We start from the raw sequence: 15,841 nt of genomic DNA on the forward strand, positions 1-15,841 counted from the left end.
TGTCAACATTGAATATGTCTGCATGTGCAGAATGTCAACATGTGAAACATGGACATTCTGCATAAGCCATCAGTGGAGGGTTAGGGCTAGGCTGCAGGAGGGGAGGGTTATGGTTAGACGCTAAGGGAAGGGTTAGGCTATGGAAGGAGAGGTTATGTACTAGGGTTATGGTTAGTGATACTCCACTCTAGAGGCACCACTGGATCTGCCAGAAGTCCTCATCAGGTGACCACCAGACCTGGAAGACACTGCTGGAGCCGCTGGACCCACCATACCAAATAAGGCACCACTAAACCACAAGGGACGTTAGGCTATGGAAGGGGAGGTTATGTACTAGGGTTATAGTTAGTGATACTCCACTCTAGAGGTACCACTGGATCTGCCAGAAATCCTCCTCACATGACCACCAGACCTGGAAGACACTGCTGGAGCCGCTGGACCCACCATACCAAATAAGGCACCACTAAACCACCAGGGACGTTTTGTTAATATTACAATCATGTCAACATTTAATTAGTGTTGATGATGAATGTCGGCGTGATTAATGACGACATTGCGAGCATGTCGATATGCTGCTTGTCGACATTCTCATGTTGAGAATATGAATGTTTACATGATGAATGTTGACAAAATATACCACACCCCTTCAAACCAATAAAATAATAAGTCCTCTAACTTTATCTTCTTGTCTTTCTTTCCTCATCACTTCTTCAGTAATACTTTTCCACAGACATTGGGGTGCGTGTACCCCATTTTCACCCTGCATTTTGATTGCCAATGAAGCATGTGATTCTCAGTATAATATAGCAAATAGAAAAATCCTTCTGTCACTCCAAGACCAGAGTTAGCCTAGGAAATCATGATACTGAAACTTGATGTTCAGTAATATAAAGTTGAAACTGAGTTCATTTTTATTAACTGTGGAAGCCCGTCAAAAAGTCTTACAATATAACTTTAGCTAATAGACAGCCTGATACACTCCATGGGTCTTATGGGTGGCCCCTTAGCTTTAAAAGCATTGTAATAAGGTAAAACCATTTAAAATGTAATTGAAGAAAAAGACACCTACTGCATCTGTAATAACATACAGGGGAATTAAAATGTGAGTCACAAAATGTATGTTCATGTGTGCAAGGGGGACCAAATATAGACAAAAACAACTTTTTAGCACAGTGGTACAAAACATGATCTACCTAACAAAAAAGCAAGGAAATCATGGTACAGACTGTACATTCATCCTCCTCTGATGAATCATTGCAGCTGACGGACCACAATGCCATGTGCTTAGAAGAAAATCTTGTGTTGCGGAAGTTGCTGCTTGGGCAGATTAGATCACGTTAAGTCTTTTTCTCTTCTTTATTTTACTCTCATACAGTAGCTTTATGCAGTGCTCAACTTTTTTTCCCTTCTTCAAAGCGAGATTTTTTTTAGCATTTTGTGGTGGGAAAGGAAGCTGCAGTAGAGTAAGGCACAACCAATGTCTCTATTTTAAAGCTATATTGGATTTTTGCCACAATTCAGTTTAAAGTTGGGGCTGCCCTATCATTCAATAACTTGTTGGGCTATGTTTTAAGCTCAGCAGGGCATGCATCAGGGAATAAGAATTAGAAAGCATAAAACTGAGAAAAGGATAGTTGAGACAATGAAGGCAATAGCAGGGAACCACAGTTGATAGATTGGAGGGTGGCTTGAAGCCAGTGCTCTATGCTAACATCTAATATAGTGTAAGAGTGTAAGTTAAGAAGCATATAATTACCTGTAGATGTTTCCTTCTGTACATTATAAAGTAGTGGGGTTAGTAAGGGGAACTAAGCTTAAAAAAAGAGCATGGGGCAGGAATTTACTAAAGAGCTGTTTATCAAAACTCATTTTTTTTCTGATGGTTTAAAAAATTTACAGAAGACAAAACCACAATTTTTTAAAGCCATCGGTATGAGCATGCATTTTAGCTATCTGCCCAATATTACCTGACTGTCAGTTGGGCCCAAAAGTTATGATGGGGTAACAATTATTATTTTATTCTGCTATAGTTGGTGGCAACATCATACAATAATAATTCATAATTTTTTTGATCAATAAATGAATATTTGACATGTAATATAATGAATAAATAATATTGCTCTATTAATAATTGTGGCCCCTAATATATTCATTACATGATAATAATATAAAATAATTATTGTTCTTTTTGTCCTCATATTCATTGCATAATAACATAATAATTGCTCTTATAATAAAGGTGTTGAGCCTCATCATTTGATGATTGACCAAATAACTTTTCAGCATATTTGTGCAGGTTTTATTTATCAACCATCCTCTATATTGCTGAAAATGCAGTGTTAATGGGGGGCAGATCCAAACCACCAGCAAACATGCCCTTTAGTTAATTTTCTCCAAGTCTTATGTAAAAAAATAAAATATGAGCACCCCTGACTGTATTTCAGAATGCTAGTGTTGAATGACATTAAAAAGAACTTATTAATTTCAGTTTGATTAGTGTTATTATGAGTAATTTGTTTCTGCTAATTAAAATATTCCTACACTGTATACAGTATGCCCACTATTTGCAATGTCATTTTTCTATGGACTTTATTGCTTAGTTTTGCCCCCTGTAAATAGTAAGTAAGCTTTCTTCAGAATATACAATAAATTTTATGCTTTAAAGGTATTTATTTTTACCTTAAATATTTTAAGAGGTTTCAGATCAAATTAAGCAATTACAATATATTAATCAAATAACACAAAAGCCAATATTGACTGATAAAATAGCAGAAGAGTAGACAATTGTTTCTTGGTGAACAGATCAATGTTACTTACATTAGCATCAAAACTGAATAAGCATGCTGTACTCTATATAGATTATAAAAAAAAGAAAACAAAGAGCCCTTAATAAACTAGGGAAATGTTGGGGCTTTCTACACCTGCAGCTATAAAAGTAGATTGTTAGAAACCAATGCTGTAGCAATGCACTCTGAGCCAGCTCCTTCTCCACCTGTGATGTCATAAGATTACGGAAGATGAGCACTTCAGCGGGCAGCTCTCTGGCTGCTCTTCAGGGTACAGGGTGCCATTCCAGGCATCCTGAAAGTTAAAAATAGGTGCTACTGGGGAACCAATGGTGTCACCCCCTCAATCTTGTGCCACTCACGCACCCCTAGTTAGAGACCTAATAGATATTGACCTAAGGAAAAAAAAACATACTTGATGATGTTGAATTAAACTTGTATTGAATAACATAATTCCAAAACCCTTATTTACACCTTTTTTAAATTTAAAATAAAATTTCACTTTCTTATTTCTTGATCTGTTGTAGTACCAATTGAAAAAACTTCTGCAGCCCTTGAAATCAATACACACATCATGCTATAATGCAGTGTACACTCACCGCAACGTCATCTATTTACAATGATTTAACACCAAACCTGTGTTTGACCATGTTATTGCATGTAAACATATCAATGACTTGGTGCTTAATGTTAACATTGCACTGCATAGGCTATGTAATAACAGCATAATAACAGCAGAAATGCACAATGATAAAATACAATTTCATTCATCCTACAACTGTAAGTGTAATAATAAGAATTCTCTATAATCAGTACAACTAACTCATGTTATAGAGGAGCACAGTATTTTGTAGCAGATATAAGAAATATAATATCAATGTGGGAATGTCAAGCTCATTTTGTTATCATAACTTGTATTAGTTATGTTCATAATGCAGATATACCACAATATTTTCTCTATTATTATTTGAAATGTTCAAACTATATTAATGAGAACATCACTTGGAGATCTAATTATTTCTATTTGTCTTGTGTCACACTTTCTAATTCCCCTATATTAGAACAGCCAAAGCAAATTAATTGCTTTTCCAGCAGTTGAACCAGAGCCAAGAATGAGCTCACATTCTCTTTCCCTTTACGTCCTTCTAGGACTGTATTGTGTTAGATTTCCCTCTCCATACAAAGCATGGTCTTGAGAATACCTTTTTACACTTATTTTGTTGCCTCACACTTGATGAAATGTATATACGTTTAAGTGACCCACTAGGAAAGATAAAGTTCTTTTACATCAAAACAGTTAAAGTGAAATTAAAATTAAATGAATGAATCTCAGTGAAGCAAAAAAAGCAGTAATTAATGGTTCCCTTAATTGTCTTCATAAAATATTTGCATGGGTCTAATTTGCATAATTTGCATGTATTAATTAATCTTTCAAAGGAATTTTGTGCTGAGAGAAGCCAAAAAATCTCTTTGTTTTATTTAACATCTAATGAAATATTTATCTTCTTTAATGAACTTCTCATCTTCATTAAAATAAAAATTGTGCAACTTTGTGTGTTTTAAATGTTTTTATAATTGAAGTTTTCTGAAAAACCTCTTTAAGCTTCAAATGTCGACAGAACAAACATATTATTGTGCTTTCTGCATCATTTAGCTGCAACATACAGTATAAACAAATGAAAATGTATACAAATGCTTATTCTTGTTATAATATGATACAATGTAATTTAAGAGAATATTCCAAATTACATTTGTTTTTCTTGCAGACAGTCTTATTCTCATGAATCTTAATTTTGTGAACCTGATAACTTTGTGTATATTATTTGACAAGAAAAGTAACAACTCAATTTATTTTTTGTTAAACTATTTTTATGGTTCAATCAAAACAATCTAGTTAGCATTGTCATGTTGCCATTCAAACATTTTAAATTTCTGCATATTGTTTATTGTGTTGGGAGCAAATCATCACAATAGTAGTTTCCTCTAAAGCTGGGTACACACTGGCAGATGTAATGACCGATCAATTGATCAGTCGATATATCTTGAATGCATCGGTCAGTGTGTATCAGCGATATGTCTGTGAACGATGTTGTTCACAGACATATCGCGTCGGCTGTGCTGCACAGCCGATGCCCAATATATCTACAGATATATTGGAGCATCGTGCTGTGTGTACAGGCGGTCAGCTGACTGCCTGTACACTTGCTGCAGAGGCTGCGGGAGGGGGGAGGGACCCGCAGTCAGATGACAGATGATGGTTGTTCAGTGTGTATGAACAACAACCATCATCTGCAGATATATCTGTAAGGTGTGTACCCAGCTTAAGACACAAAGTAAATGGTGAGTTTTCTTTACACAGTTTTACTTTTATACAGTGGCATATATTTGTACAGTCTCATATTTATGACATCATCTTACCAATAAACATCTGTCTCAAACAAGTCCTCCCATGTTATACTGTAGCTCAACCTCCTATATCAAATATTCAGATTACATTAAACTTATAGGGAAATAAACTTGTAATTTCTCTTTATGATGTATATATAAGTATGAGTACATGCATTTCCTTATTTATGATGTTTATTGGATGTGATCTACAAGACACCTTGGTCTTTAGTAGTACATCTAGATAGACTGTCCAGCACAATTCAAGGTACACATCGGCTCTCCACTCCTGGGAGATGACTCCACAAACTGGAAGTGAGTAGGTTTGTGAGCAGACAGAAACATTTTAATAGATGCTCTGTGACAAAGGCTAACATCATATGTAACAATGTCCAGCTTCCTATTACTTTAGATTCACCCTTTTCATCAAGTAACCATTTCCCCTTTTGCTCCTAAAATATAGTCAATTTAGACTTGTTTGTGACCTAAATTAATTATGAGAGTGAGGGGATATATTTAGCAACTATCTTTGTTACATCAGTTACTTTAAAATGTTCATCTTGAAAGTGGAAAATTAATTTGATTAAAATGATAGGAGTAGACTAAAGGCCATATTTTATAGCTTGCACAATTTGGGTTGTTTATTTAGCTGCAAGATTTAAAGCAGCATTTATTTAAGGCTAAACCAGATCTGTTTTGCCTTTAAAAAAATAGTGTGGCCATTGAAAATTGTGAAATGTCTTTCCAAATTCTGTAGGCTATCACATGTGGTCCATGATGTCTGTCAGGTCAGAGCTGATGCAAAAATCTCCTTAAAATTGCTCCTTCTTGATGCTTTTAAGTGTTACAAAATAGAACAAAACAGAGGTAGAAATACAGTCTATTGGTGCATCAATCCTCAACTTATATGTGGTCAAATATGTCCTTCATATCTTCATTCATGGGAGGTTTCCTTCATATTGATAATGGTTGGTCACACTTGCAGATATCTAAGTACAGGTGCATGTCATTCCACTGTCTTACACATATCCTCCATTCTTCCTTCTGACAAATTCTCTTCCTACGACTTTTCCTTCAGACAACTTTACAATCAATTTTTTTCAATAAAACTTTTAAGCACTTGCAAAGACAGCTCTCTAATTTTATCTGGGCACTTAAAAAACCTAGAGTTAAGATGCGACTTTTGCTGAAACACCATACCAATGGTGGCATTGGTGTCCCAGACCTTATTAAATACTTTTAGGCTGTACAGCCTACTTTCTGCATCTAATGACATACTGTACTCCTCCTAGACAGAAGGTCTGGGTGTCCTTTTAGGTGAATTCCATTGCTCTTTACTCTCCCTCCTGTCTTCTCTGGTGTTCTTCTCATGAACGCCCTTCTCTTTCTCATTCACTTCCAACTCTCCATTTTACTATATCGATCTCCAATTTACTATATCCATTGAGGCTGATTCCATTGCTCTTTACTTTCCTTCCTGTCTTTTCTGGTGTTCACCTTGCAAACGCCCTTCTCTTACTCATTCCCTTCTGACTTTTAATTTTACTATATCGATCTGGGATCACTACACTCAAATTTATCAGCTCCACTCTTTCATCTTCTTTTAATACCTCTGTGTAATAACCGTGCTCTCCCACCGGAGTTGCAGCATCAATCTTTTCTTCTCTGGACTCAGCATCATATACCATACTCTTCTTGCAAAATATTGCTCACTTACATAATTTCCCTGCTTTTACTAGCCTCCTAACCCAGTTTTAACTTCCACAAAGTGTTTTCTATCAATATCTCAAAATCTGACACTTTTATCACTTACGTGCGAACTCCCCTCATTTGACTTCCCATTCACCCATCAAATTATTATGCCGTCGCTCTCAATCCTTGAGGGAGGGGTCTTATCTCAATCATCTATCAATTGTTACTTTCATATAAGCAACTTGAGAAAGCGGCCCATGAATTGGCCTGGGAACAAGATGTGGGTGAGGATCTGACCCCTGAGGAATGATCTAAAATTAGAACAGAAATTGCAAAATACTCTATTTCAGTATGCATAAAGGAAAATTATTTTTTTATCTATGGTATTTAGTCCCCATGTGACTTCACTCTATTTATCCTAGTGCCTCTGATCTATGCTGGTGTCAGTATGACCAGCATGGTTCCCTGCTGCGCATTTGGTGGTCCTGTTCCTAAATCCAAAATTATTGGAAATCTGTTCATGAGCTTATTCTTTGTTATCTTGACCTCTTACACATGTTTCAAGGCTAGCTCAGAAATTGGTTAAACATATTCTTAATATGGCTAAATGCCAAATTGCCTCAAACTGGAAATTGGCCTCTGGGGGGGCAACATAAAATTGTTCTGGCTTCTGACCCCCTTTCCTCCCATTCTCTCCTCCCTCCCTCTCCTCTCCCCTACTCCCTCCCCTCCTCCTTCCGTCTGCCCTCACCTCCTCCCTCTGTCTCTCTTACCTGACTGAGCGGTGGGTGGCTGGAATGGATTATAGCAATAGGCTTCACAGCCTCTGCCTGCACTGCATGGAGGAGGAGTTGAAATGTGCGTGTGTTTTCACTTAAAGACCGCACATTACACCTCCTCCTCCATGTGGTGCAGGGGCACCAAACCTTCTGTGGCATCCCACTGCTCCTTTCACATGTTTGAGAGGGAGAGCCACCCCCTCACCCCCCCTTTCTGACACCCATGCTGCCTACGATAAATGCTATCTGATCCACCTATCAGATGGAATGCATCACTTCTGTTTATACATAATACTCCTGCCCATTTTATAAAAGAGTGCACTCCTTAGATATCTATCTTTGAGACCAAACCCTCTTTAGCTAATATATAGTTTCTCACTATTTGTATTTTAATCATATTTGCTCTTTTCTTGCATCAGCTGGCCCCCTCCTCCCTCTTCCTTTCTATTATTATTATAAAATTTTATTTATAGGGTGCCACAAGTGATCCGCAGCACTGTACATACAGTACAGGGTACACAGAAAATTGCATTACAATACAGTAACCAAAATATAAATAGAGCACAAGTAACAATAAGCAACACAATTCTCCATACACTATACAGCTGGGAAGGTGAAGATTGTCATTGAAGTGCTAGACAAAAGGGCTGTGAGACAGTAGGGAGGATGACCCTGCTCTTCAGAGCTTGCAATCTAGGGGAGAGCGGAGACAGACAGATGACATGAGGCATGAGTGTGTAGATAGGAACATGAGTGCTGGAAGAAGGTAAGGTAGAGATGGCTGAGGCAGGAGGGACAGCAACCTGGTGACATGGTAATGTGGTGGAAGGGTACGCTTTGATGAACAGGTACACGTTTGAAGCTCTGCAAAGTCAGAGAGAGCCTGATCAAGCAAGGGTGCTCACTCCAGTGAAGGGGGGCTGCATGGGCAAAATCTTGGATACAACATGAGCTGAAGTAACCAGGGTGGAGGAGAGGTAACAGTCATTTGTAGACTGCAGTGGGTGGGAGGGAGTATGTAAGGAGATGAGGTTGGAGATGTAGGGAGCAGTAGAGTTAGAGAGGGCCTTATATGTGAAGGTGAGGAGTTTGAAGAGGAGTCTGTAGGGGAATGGGACCCTGTGCCGGTTTTGGCAGAGGGGAGCAGTGGAAGTGGAATGGCGGGAGAGGAAGATAAGTCTAGTTGCAGCATTGAGAGCAGATTGGAGGGGAGCAAGATGGCAACATGAGAGGCCAGCGAGGAGAAGGTTGCAGTAGTCAAGCCGAGAAATTATTAGTGAATGAATAATCAGTTTGGTAGCATTCTGGGAGAGGAATGGCCTAATGCGAGTGATGTTGCATAGCTGGAACTGACAGGTTTGAGCCAGAGATTGAATGTGGGGGGCAAAGGAGAGGGTGGAGTCACCCAAGCAATGAAGTTGGGGGACAGGGGAGATGATGGTGTTATCAACAGTGATAGCGAGATTGGTGGGAGTGGAGACTCTATTAGGGGGAAAGATGATGAGTTCAGTTTTGTCCATGTTGAGCTTCAGAGAGCGCTTTCTTCTATTGCTCTTTCTTTCCCTCCTTTCTTTTCCCTCTTCCCTTCCTTTTTTATCCTAACTTTTCTTTATAGGTCAATATTAAGTTTATGTTTTCTTGACTGTATTTACTATTTTTATACAATTTTTATCTATTTTTAAAATGTGAACCTTTTTAATGTATTTCTAGTTTATACATTTTAATACCCAACACATTCTCATTTATCATTTAAACTTTGTCTGTTTGCTATCCTCTATTGTGTATTGGAAAACTTTTCAATAAAAAGATTATTAAAAAAAAAATCTGACACTGGACTAATTTACAGGGACTTCTACATTTTCTCATGCCACAGTCCCTGTATATTTTCAATCTGTCAAATTCAACAAATTAATACTAAATGTGCATTTAAATGTTCATAAATAAATCTTATTTAATTTTTTACTCTGCAGAGGTTATGGCTACTTCTTTTCCTTTAAAGATCTTTGATATGTGCAAGTTTTAAACGGGTGCCCAAAAGTTTACATATAACTGAATGTAAGGGTTCATACCAAAAAGTTATGGTAATATTGAAATAGCTGTATGCACTTGCTAGTGCTACATATATGACTAAAACTATGCTGTTAAAAAATGTTTTCAGAAAGATTGTTTGGGGAGGAACATATAAGAACAAATGTGTATGTCACAGTTTACATTTACTTAAATAATGATTTGGCCTTTTTTATATTTGTTTATAATAAAAATGTTACTATATTTCTTTGGTGAAAAAAATACTTTATGTGACTGCTTGACAACTTTTGCATTTCTACTAAACATAGTTATACCATATGTGTATATAAAATATGTATATACTAGACACTTTATTTTACACACCTACACATACTGTAGTTAGCAAATGTTGCATCTAAATAAACTAGAGATGATGTTACAGTTACAGTACTTATCTGATCCCTCTGCTACCATCTGCTGGCACAGAGCTGCAAGCTACAAACTACAAACAGCACTATACTAAATCCTTCCTATCTTAAATGTATTTTTATATAATTTATTTTAATAAGTTTTACAAATTTCTGCCAAAACCAGAATTAAGATGAGGGGAAATAACCTTTAATGTTACCGTGAAAGAATAACTAATTGCAGTATACTCAATCTTTTAATGTGCAGTTTGCAAAGCCCTTTAAATGTACTTCATTATTTGTTCACTATAAATAATTTATATAGACTATTTGGCTTTCCTATTAATAATATTAATATTACAAATTTAGCTTTAATGACCAGAAAAGCATGATGCTTACTGACAAGGTACTTGGATTTATCCTTAAAGAAATACTACAGGAAAAATATAAGGTAGTACTTAAATCATGGTGCTGTTTTCAAGATATTTTTTAGTTCAGATCTTTCTAAAGATACCATGTTACATTTCCCTTTTTATACAAGCACAATTATACACTTATTATTTTTATTTTAACTCACAAATTTAACCTTCCATGTGTACTGTACTAACACATTTTTTTGTAAACTTTTTATTGCATAACATCAAAGAGAATAACAAAATATAACAAAAATTAATGCATCCATAAATATACATAAATATAGCACAGATAAAGGATATTTGAATCAGGAAAGAACAATAGTAACACAGAAACAAGGTATCAAGGATGGACTTCCGGCATAGTTGATTTTATAGAAAGTAAACCAAGGGCAGCATATCTGTATTTAGACAGAGTATGTAGACAGAGTATTGTTTTGATATGTATTATTTCATGTCTTAAAGTATCTACAGAGCAATTTATTATTCCAACATCTACTAAACATATACATACAGATACGGTGTACACAATTTGCCATACTGAAATATTAATATCTACAAATTTGCATCTACTGTACAGTTCCTTAAATCAGTGTTTATTAAATATTATATATAGATACACAGTCGATTTAATTTCAGGGAATGTTAGTTAGAAAATATTGCAAAAATGTGTTAAGCCGGCCATGTCAAGCTCTTCCTTCTGGCCAGTCCCTACACTGACTCGTAAAAACATGAGAAATACTCTGCACCCTTTGCCACCAGGTATCACACAGATTTTATACACAAACTATGTATTTTTGGTCTGCTAGCTTATAGACTTAAAGAGACAGAACTTCCCCCAAGCACATCAATCATCATCCCCCAAGCACATCACAAGCATGCTCTTGTCCTGCTTTTGGCTTTCAGGGTGCCTGGAATGACCCCTTACCGCATATAAAGCCACCTAGAGCATGCTTATGATGCTCCAGACATTTCTCCTGTTGCTGGTCTTGGCAGCCCTGCCCCTCAACAAGACCTCATGACATCACATGTTTGTGGGACAAAGTTGGCATGCCCTGTAAGAGACATGTAAATGCTTCCTAAAATCTATGATTAACCCACTCCTATAAAAATATTTTTTTTGTGCTTGTGCATATTGTTTTGTAGTTTCTTTTTAGAAGTAAACAGAATTGTCTAATTTTGATTTTGATCTCTGAATAGATGAAAAACAGGTTTTAATTTGGGTTTCTGTATTGGCTTTCCTTTTAATTGTAGTTTAATAATGGCAAAAGTGAATGTATAAAACTTTTTCATGTACTGTGCACCTCTACATAAGAAGATAACCAGATTGTTGAAAATAGTCATTTCAATTTAAAAGCATTATTGTGTTGTAAAGTACATTACTTGCAATCCTCAGCAAATGAGAGATTAAATTAACTGAATGCATAATTGTAGAATCATTTAAATGAATTCTGAATTTCACAAATAGCCATCACATTAATTATAGTTCATATAATATTCGGGAAAGTATTTTACCCATATGTCACATAATAAAAAGCAACTGTGAAAAATGAAAACAAATTGCAAGTATCATATTATCTAAATAGCAGTTGTAGCCACAGAGCAGCTTTGTGTTTCCCAAAATAATGAAAATAAACAATCTTGTTCATTTAGAAAATATGGCTGAAAAATGTTAAAACAGCTTTGAAAATTTATTTTTCACATTTAATGGCAGATATCCTAATATTGTTTAAAATTATTTGTAATGATATACTGTATATTATATACTTTGAACTGTGCATATCAGGTAAAAGTGAAGTTGGTGCTTATCTTATTCTATTTTTCATGTAATCTGAAATGTTTACCCCTATATCATGCTCAGAAAGTTTTAATTTAATGGTATGGAACAGAAAAAGTGGAACACCCCATAGTGTAAAAACATTACGCTTCAATATAATCTTTTACAAATGCACATACATAAAGATAAGAGCAATAATAATTATCTGAAACAAGTAGTTATTACACAGGCACAATGCATTTCATCTGTACAGACTTCATCAAGGGACGATAAAATATGTGTGATCATAATTAAATTTAGTTTTATCTGGTATGCACCAATCTAAAAATATGCATGTAACAGTGTTATTGTTGAAACATATTGCATATGGCACCTTTTTTGTACACATAGGGCCTGATTCAGCAAGGATCGCTGATGCAATCGCAACTGCAATCGCGCATGCAGTTCTGCTGCAAAAGAATGCTAATAATTGCAAATGCAAAGCACTCACACAAACATGCAGACGTCCACTTCCCCTCTCACACATCCGTAATACCTTGCAATCCATCCAAAACATCGGTAACATCGAATTACATCGGAGCCTCTCGCACCATTACGGCAGGTCAGACCTCACTTATAAATTGCTAATATGCACACCCCTGTAGCGGCATTCAAACGCACTGGCACGCCTGCGTTTCACCGACCACCCCCAAATGCTCTCTTCCTGTCAATCACTCTGCAATTGCTTTGCGTGATCTCCATGATTGCAGTGCATTCTCAGTGAAGCATTCGCACACGCACACTGCAATGCATACGCATGCACAGTATGCAATAATCAACCGTCTGCATATGCAATTGCAATAGTGATCCTTGCTGAATGAGGCCCATCGTTTCTACAGATTAATGTGCTTGGAGATTGCACACAAATACAGAGAATGCTGTTGGAAACTTTTTTATCAAAATTGGTGGAAACTGTTCACCGCCCTTAATTTTTAATGGTACTGTTAATGTACCACTACACATTTTTTGTGTCAATGATACATCATAATTATAACTGTAATGTCAGTTACTGAGGTATTAGTATCTAATAATAATTTTATTCTATTTCTAGATGGACGACTCTATTTAAAGACCAGTGTAATGTACTGAAGATACAACAGAAGGTTCTGTGGAAGCATAATGTAGACTCATTGGAATGTCCGAAGGATGTCAAGTCTCTTACAGTATATTCACTCCACTTGCCTACCAATGTTCTTTAATTATACTGCATTGTCAGGCTGGAAATCTGTGACTACTGGAGAGTCTAAAAGGTTTTGTAACTGTCAGTGGCCCTCCACTTGTTGGATTTCATGCAAGATGCTGCTGCAATTCTGTAGACACTGTAATTATCAACTACCAAGACCTACTGTACTTCTTTTTTTAAAGGAACTTGTCAGACATTTCTGTAATTGAGCACACTAGAACCCTCCAGCAGTGGCCACTGAGATATGTAAAACATTTTATCACACCTAAACCAGCAAAGATGCTTAGAAGTGAAGAATCCTAAAAGGGCATGCACTGAACGGAAAATCAAGAAAATAAAACAATTAATTAACTCACCACTGAAATGGAAGTTTTTACATAGTAACAATGTTTTCTTCTTACCGTTAACACTTTTATCCTGCGATGGAAAACACCTGCTCTTGAAAACTGAACTACTGTATTTAATGAGAAAGAACTCTTTTTGCTGAATGTAATCTAACTACTTGTTTTTATTTTTGAGCCTCTTGTCCAGAAACAACCAAACCAGTAACAGAACTTTCTTCTTCAGTACTGTGGGGTTCAGGAAAAATACTTTGTTTATTAAAACTGCAGGCCATGTGTACATAGACACAGTCACAAGGAAGGTATTATGTATGCAGTAGACTACTAGTGTTTAGGAAGATCATTTTAGACAATACAATATGTTTTGTCACTCTGTTGGTTATAAAGAAGCCTTTATAGTTTTAACGCATGCAGGCATGTAAATATTTGTCCTGAAGTCACAGTATTAATTGATAACATTTTAAGAGTCTGGTGAGAAGAAAAATACAGCCGATTTTATTTGTTTATTAAATCTTTTATGCCCTGAATCATCACTCATAGGATTAGTATGTGGCTGATCAGCAAGCCGAGACACCAGAAATATTTTTATATAATCCTGTCAATTTTGAGTGAAAGTTCTTTATGAAACAAACCCTAAACACTTGATATATCTTTCCACTAATATTGAGTATTGACCTGACAGATTTCTGTCTACTCACTACTGTATGTTATGATCACTGCCCATCTTCTTATTGTAGCTGTACAATGTAGTGTAAAAGGGAGATTTTTTTTTCCGTCTTTTTAATGTGTTAAATGAAACTACACATTTTCACCATGAGTAACTGGAAATCAGAAAATAATATAAGGGGTCTGAAAAAGTCAATTTTCACATAATTTTGTAATTTCTGTGTACCCCTTTAAAGACTCATAAATTAATTCTAGAAGTGTAAAAATTTTGGTTTCTACACATATCTAGTTTTATGCACATAAAATGTAATTTATTTTGTTATAAAACATTAAAAGTTGTTTTTAATGTCAAAACTGAAATTTTATTCATTTCAACTTGGTAATAAGTATTGTTTGTGTTTAAAACAACTGGAGCTTGTAAAGTCTTCCATAATGTACTCAGACATAACTCTTCTGTGCAAGAACCTGAACTATACATTTCAATTCACCATTGTAATTTTTAAATAAAATTATTGTATATACTATTTCACATTCTTTTTTTATGAACCAAGCAATATTTTTCAATAAAATATTGTTAAGACTTTGTAATATTTTTTTTTAAGCTTCAAACTTTCTGTACTAACTTTCCACTGAATAACATACTGTAGGAAATGCTTTTTACTAGTTTTAGCTATATTTTTCAAATGCAGTCTTTAAGGGGTAGACAGCCATAGCTTGTTGATCTTGATTCACTAAAGGGTGCTAATGAAAAAAGTTTAATAAAAGCAATTAAATTATTATGTGTGCATGGGGCTACAAAGGTTTGTACTTGTTTATATAACTTCAAGGCCAGGGCTTTTTAGATAACAAAAAGAACCCAAACAATATGTGTGCAAATACAGCCACTGGGATTAAGTACCAATTGGTGACCAGATCAATGTCCAGTTTTATGGGCAAAAATTAGCTTGGTTGGTTAATGATATAACACTGACAAGATGCAATTTCTACCTGTTCCAATTGACATTTAATTGATCTCTGTCAGATGATTAGGAATGCCTTTTATTGTCGTCTCACAAATTTCAGTTAAGAATACTGAATAGTTTAACCACAGGCAACATTTTCGACATAAGTTTTTACTTAAATTCCATTTATAAAATGGTAAAAAAGTAAAATATATCATGTAACTGATTTCATATTTTCATATTTATATAGATTTACTTGTTTGCGTGTATTAGATTTCTTCATAGCACAGCCGTGAAAAAAATTGGATATTTGCATTGGTTAAAGTGCATTTAAAAAAATATGTATTTGCTTAATTTTGAAATATGTTATATGGTTTTATAATATTTTTAATATTCTTACAATATTATGAACTAACATTACAAAT

General features: G+C 35.5%; 1 protein-coding gene across 5 annotated transcripts in view; it reads left to right on the forward strand.

Annotated features, from left to right (window-relative positions):
* DACH1 (dachshund family transcription factor 1) overlaps positions 1-15,055 on the forward strand; it is a 382,097-nt gene extending 367,042 nt beyond the window's left edge. For all 5 annotated transcript variants that reach the window (XM_088459396.1, XM_088459403.1, XM_088459406.1 and 2 more), the window contains one exon: positions 13,337-15,055. In XM_088459396.1, coding sequence (XP_088315522.1) covers positions 13,337-13,374 — 38 coding nt within the window. In that variant the 3' untranslated portion in view covers positions 13,375-15,055. The remainder of the gene's footprint in view (positions 1-13,336) is intronic.
* The last annotated feature ends 786 nt before the right edge of the window (positions 15,056-15,841 follow it).

The sequence above is a fragment of the Taudactylus pleione genome, unplaced genomic scaffold (assembly GCF_031769625.1).
Source record: "Taudactylus pleione unplaced genomic scaffold, aTauple2 ptg000041l, whole genome shotgun sequence".
Classification (NCBI taxonomy): domain Eukaryota; kingdom Metazoa; phylum Chordata; class Amphibia; order Anura; family Myobatrachidae; genus Taudactylus; species Taudactylus pleione.